Genomic DNA, 4,366 nt, shown 5'->3' with positions numbered 1-4,366 from the left:
GTTGTTTTTCTGTGTAGCCCTGTCTGTCCTGGAACTTGCTTCGTAGACCAGGCTGGCCTCGAACTCAGGGATCCTCCTGCCTCTGCTTCCCACTTTGTTTTTGAGAAAGGGTCTCTCACTGAACATGGCTAGACTAGCCAGCAAGGTCAGGAAATCTCCTGTCTCTACCTCCTCGCTTATAGAGCACACCACAGCCAGCTTTTACCTGGGTCCAAACTTAAGTCCTCATACGCCAACTAAACCACATCCCAGCCCATCTTTGTCACCCGGACCAGCCTTGGATTTTTCAACATTGCCGACTCAGACTCCCAAGAGCTGAGACTACGAGTCACTGTGTCCATGCCTGCCTGGACATTTCTTCTGTTTTCATTAATTGACTTCTGATCACAAGAAATAACTTTCTACGATGGTAGTGGCTCACACCTTTAATCCCAGCACTCAGGAGGCGGAGGCTGGTTAATCTCTGAGTTCGAGCCCAGCCTGGTCTACAGAGAAAGTTTCAAGGACAGCCAGGGCTACACACACAAGAACCCAAAATAAATAAGGAAGGAATTTTTATTTATTTAGCGACAGGGTCTTACTTAGCCCAAGTTGGCCTTGGATGTTTGATCCTCCTGACTCCTCCTCACTAGTGAGCATCACTCCCAGTGGCCTAACCCAGATGGGATATCGACTGAGAGAAACTTGAGGGAGGAAAGGGTTTCTTTGGCTTATACTTCCACATTATAGTCTATCGTCAAGGGATGCCAAGACAGGAATCTAGAGGCAGGAACCGAAGCAGAGATCACAGAGGAGTGCTGCTTACTGCCTCTTGTTCTCCATGGCTTGCTCAGCTATCTTTCTGGTGGATCCCATCTGCCTAGGGATGCTGCCGCCCACAGTGGACTGGACCCTCCCATCTGATCCAGCAATCAAGAAAATATCTCGCAGCCATGCTCACAGGCCAATCCTATGAAGCCGTCCCTCAGCTGAGAGTCCTTCTCCATCTACCTAGATTGACACAAACTGTGACACCAGCCTGTTTACTTATTTATAGCAGTGTTGACTTGTATTCTCCAATACGGAGTCTTATTTCTTTCAATACAAACCCATGTCTTTCCATGCGGTTTCTTGTTTGTTTGGTGGGTTACAGTTCTTTACTAAGGTTATTTAATTTGATCTTCCATTTGTCCTAAATTTGGTCACAGGGATCCTCTCTAGGATCCCCTCCCTTTATCCTTTGGGACACACCCCTCCCCATCCTTGAATATTCCCTAATCTTCTGTGTGTAGGTGTGTGTGTGTGCGCGTGCACACACACACACATGCTTTCTCTCACATGCCCTCCTCAGGCACTGTCCACCTTTATTTGTTAATATTTATTTATTTATGTATTTATTTATTTATTTATTTTTGTGTGTATTTAGTGTTTCATCTGCCTGTATCTGTGCACCGAGTACATGCAGTACCTGTTGTGGCCAGAAGAGGGCGCTACCAGAGCTGATGTTATTGAAGGTTGTGAGCAGCTCAGCTGGGTCCTCCTCAAGAGCAGCAAGTGCTCTTAACCCTTGCGCATTCCTCCAGACACCCCCACTCTGCTTTTTGAGATAGGGTTCTGTCATTAGCTGGGAACTCTCGGCTGCCTGTCTGTCGGCCTCTCTCTTAAGAATTCTATCTCTACCCCTTACAGCCGGGATTATAATCACGGATCACCACATCCAGCTTTTTTCTCTGGGCCATCTCGCCAAACCTCTATTTCTTTACTTTCTAGATCCCCTCTTTTTAAAATGAAGACGCTAAAGTGGGGTCCAGACCTGTAATTTCAGCACTTCGGAGACTGAGTTCAAGGTTAGTAGAAGATACATGGTAAAATTCTGTCTTGGAGTTCAAGCTTACCCTGGTCTATGAAGCAATTTCAGGCCAGCCAGGGCTACACAATGAGACCCTCTTTCAATAAAAAAAAAAAAGCCAAATATAAATAAATAAATAAATAAATAAATAAATGACACTTAGGCAAAGAGGGAAAGAATGACTTTTCTACATTTCCCTGATGATGCCTGGCAGGGCAGGATTTGAATACAGGTGGTATGATTTAAAATCGAAGGCTTCTATTCTCAACCTGTACCATGTGACCCCTTCGGGGTCAAATGACTGTCTCACAGGGGTCACAAACCAGATATGCTGCAGGTCAGATATTTACACTACAATTCATAACAGGAGCAAAAATACAGTTATGAAGAAGCAATGAAATAGTCTACAGTTAGGGGTCACCACAACGCAGGAATTGTGTTAAAGTGTCACAGCATTAGGAAGGTTGAGAGCCTCTGGTTTGGACAATATTTCATTATGTAACCCATAACGGTCTGGAACTTGTATGTAGCTCAGGCCAGGAACTCACAGCTATCCTGCCTCAGCCTCCTGAGTGCTGGGATCGCAGGCTGGTAGATCAGGTGCAGCTTCTACACTCGTAACCGCTACCTGATGGCCGTCCTAAAAATACGAAGACTGAGGCTGTGCGGGTAGTCAGTGATCTTACCTTCCCTCGTGCCCAGTGTCATTTCCTTGTAACATGTCTTTACTTATTTTGTCTGTATGGTACACAAGTGGGAGGTCAGAGGTCAAGCAATTATTTTCCCCACCACGTGGGTTTCACGGAGGAACTGAAGTTCTCAGGCTTGGTAGCAAGATACCTGTTACCCAACAATCCATCACAACAGTTTTTGTTTTATTTTTTAAGAGACAAGGTCTTGCTGTGTAACCTTGTCTGTCTTAGAACTCACTATGTAAGAATAGGTTGTCCTTGGCTCCGTTTTGAAAACAAAACAAAACAAAAACGTTAATTTGAAAGATGTAAGAGGTGGATGAAAGTCAGTTAACTCACTATACAAAGTAACGAAATCTTTATTGACACTTTCCTGTGGCAGACAGAACACATAGAGAGGCCAGAGGCGAGACCCTGTCGTGGAGTTGTTCAGTCTTCTAAGGAAGACAAGCGACCAGATTCCTGCACAGATGCCCGGCAAACGCAGCGCTCAGAGGATGAATCCATTGTCCACCTGCCTGGCTGTCTTCCAGCCTGGTCAGGAAAACGGGAAGAGGAGGCTTGCCGTAGACTCTCCAGGCCTCTCTCAGCAGTAGATTTCTCTTCCTCTGTCCAGGTCACCATCAGGGGGAATGTTGTGGCCACATCAAAAAAAGTAAGGCCACGCCAGCGGAGTATTTACAACAGTAGACTGTTTCCCGAAGCTGCAAACCAGTGCAGTTGGACCTGGGGATGCTGGAGGATGGGGGCGGAGCCAGTCCAGTCAAGTGAGAAATGGGAAGAGTTGGTACCACGGGGCCAGGGAAACAAGGTGAGATGGAGGATTCGAGATGAGGCGTTCACAGCATCGCGCCAGCAACCACAGTCAACAGAACTGCTGACAACCAGGCCCCCAGCGTGCCAGAGCCTCCTTTAGCTGGGATTTGGGCCTCACCTTTTCCCGGAGACTTCCCCATATTGCTGCGGTCCTGGTGGCCCACAGCACCTCCACTCAACCGCGACCCATCTTCCGGTATGACTTCGCGTTCTGTTTCATGGGGAGAAGTGTGGCTGGCTTGGTCTGTGGTGGGCTTGACTGTGGAGGTGGTCATGGTTGAGGCTGTTGTAGAGGTCGTGCCGGAGGAGTTCTGGGCCCGAGTGGGTGGGGCTGGGGTGGTTGGAGGAGGCAGCAAGACTAGGGGTGGGATTCGAGGGGAGAAATAGGTCTTGTTGCGAAGATCAGAGTTACAGCGGGGACCCTGGCAGCAGGAGCCGCTGAGTGTGAACCCTGGACCAGTGACGCCATCCCGGGTGCAGGTCTCGTCCTGGACGCAGCCTCGGACAGGTAAGGACACGGTCACATTGGCTGCAAGAGGGAGACACAGAGAGGTCATTGGACAGATAGGGGTTGTCATAGCCCAAATAAAGTTTAGGGACCTCTGGAATGAGACAGGAGCAGTGAAGTGAACCCCGAAATGAGACAGAGGGCTGTGCACTCGAGTGTCCGAACATCTTTACTCTGGTCCCACTTTCTGCAAAGCATTGTGCTGCTGGCATCCGCTCATGATGGACTGTATTCCCGCAAAATGCTTTGAGAAGAGTGGGATTCAAGCTCCAGATTTGCCTTGGAACAAAGGCTTTAACAGAAGTACATCTGTGAGCAAAACTCAAACATAGCCTTGCCTTCGTCTCTCTCAGCTCCCTGCTAAATGTAGTCTTAGAATCTGAAGTAGAGCTCCTGAGAAACACCTGGCATTAGAGGGAATTGAAAAACTTCACCTGCCATGGAGTGAGTACCAGCCCCTCACTGGGGGATTCTAGGCAGGGGCTCTATCACTGAGCCACGCCCCCAGCCCCTCACTGGGGG

The 4,366-nt window shown here is 48.3% G+C and overlaps 1 protein-coding gene across 2 annotated transcripts in view; it reads right to left on the bottom strand.

Annotated features, from left to right (window-relative positions):
- Positions 1-2,861: 2,861 nt before the first annotated feature.
- The window catches only part of Lypd3 (LY6/PLAUR domain containing 3), a 4,674-nt gene continuing 3,169 nt past the window's right edge, over positions 2,862-4,366 (bottom strand). Inside the window, exon 5 of one of the 2 annotated variants that reach the window (XM_028782577.1) lies at positions 2,862-3,865. In XM_028782577.1, coding sequence (XP_028638410.1) covers positions 3,360-3,865 — 506 coding nt within the window. In that variant the 3' untranslated portion in view covers positions 2,862-3,359. The remainder of the gene's footprint in view (positions 3,866-4,366) is intronic. The other variant, XM_028782578.1, reaches the window with a different exon arrangement.

Source organism: Grammomys surdaster, unplaced genomic scaffold (assembly GCF_004785775.1).
Source record: "Grammomys surdaster isolate TR1022 unplaced genomic scaffold, NIH_TR_1.0 804, whole genome shotgun sequence".
Taxonomy (NCBI): domain Eukaryota; kingdom Metazoa; phylum Chordata; class Mammalia; order Rodentia; family Muridae; genus Grammomys; species Grammomys surdaster.
The sequence above is the reverse complement of the archived record's forward strand: the minus strand, read 5'-3'. Positions and strand labels throughout refer to the sequence as shown.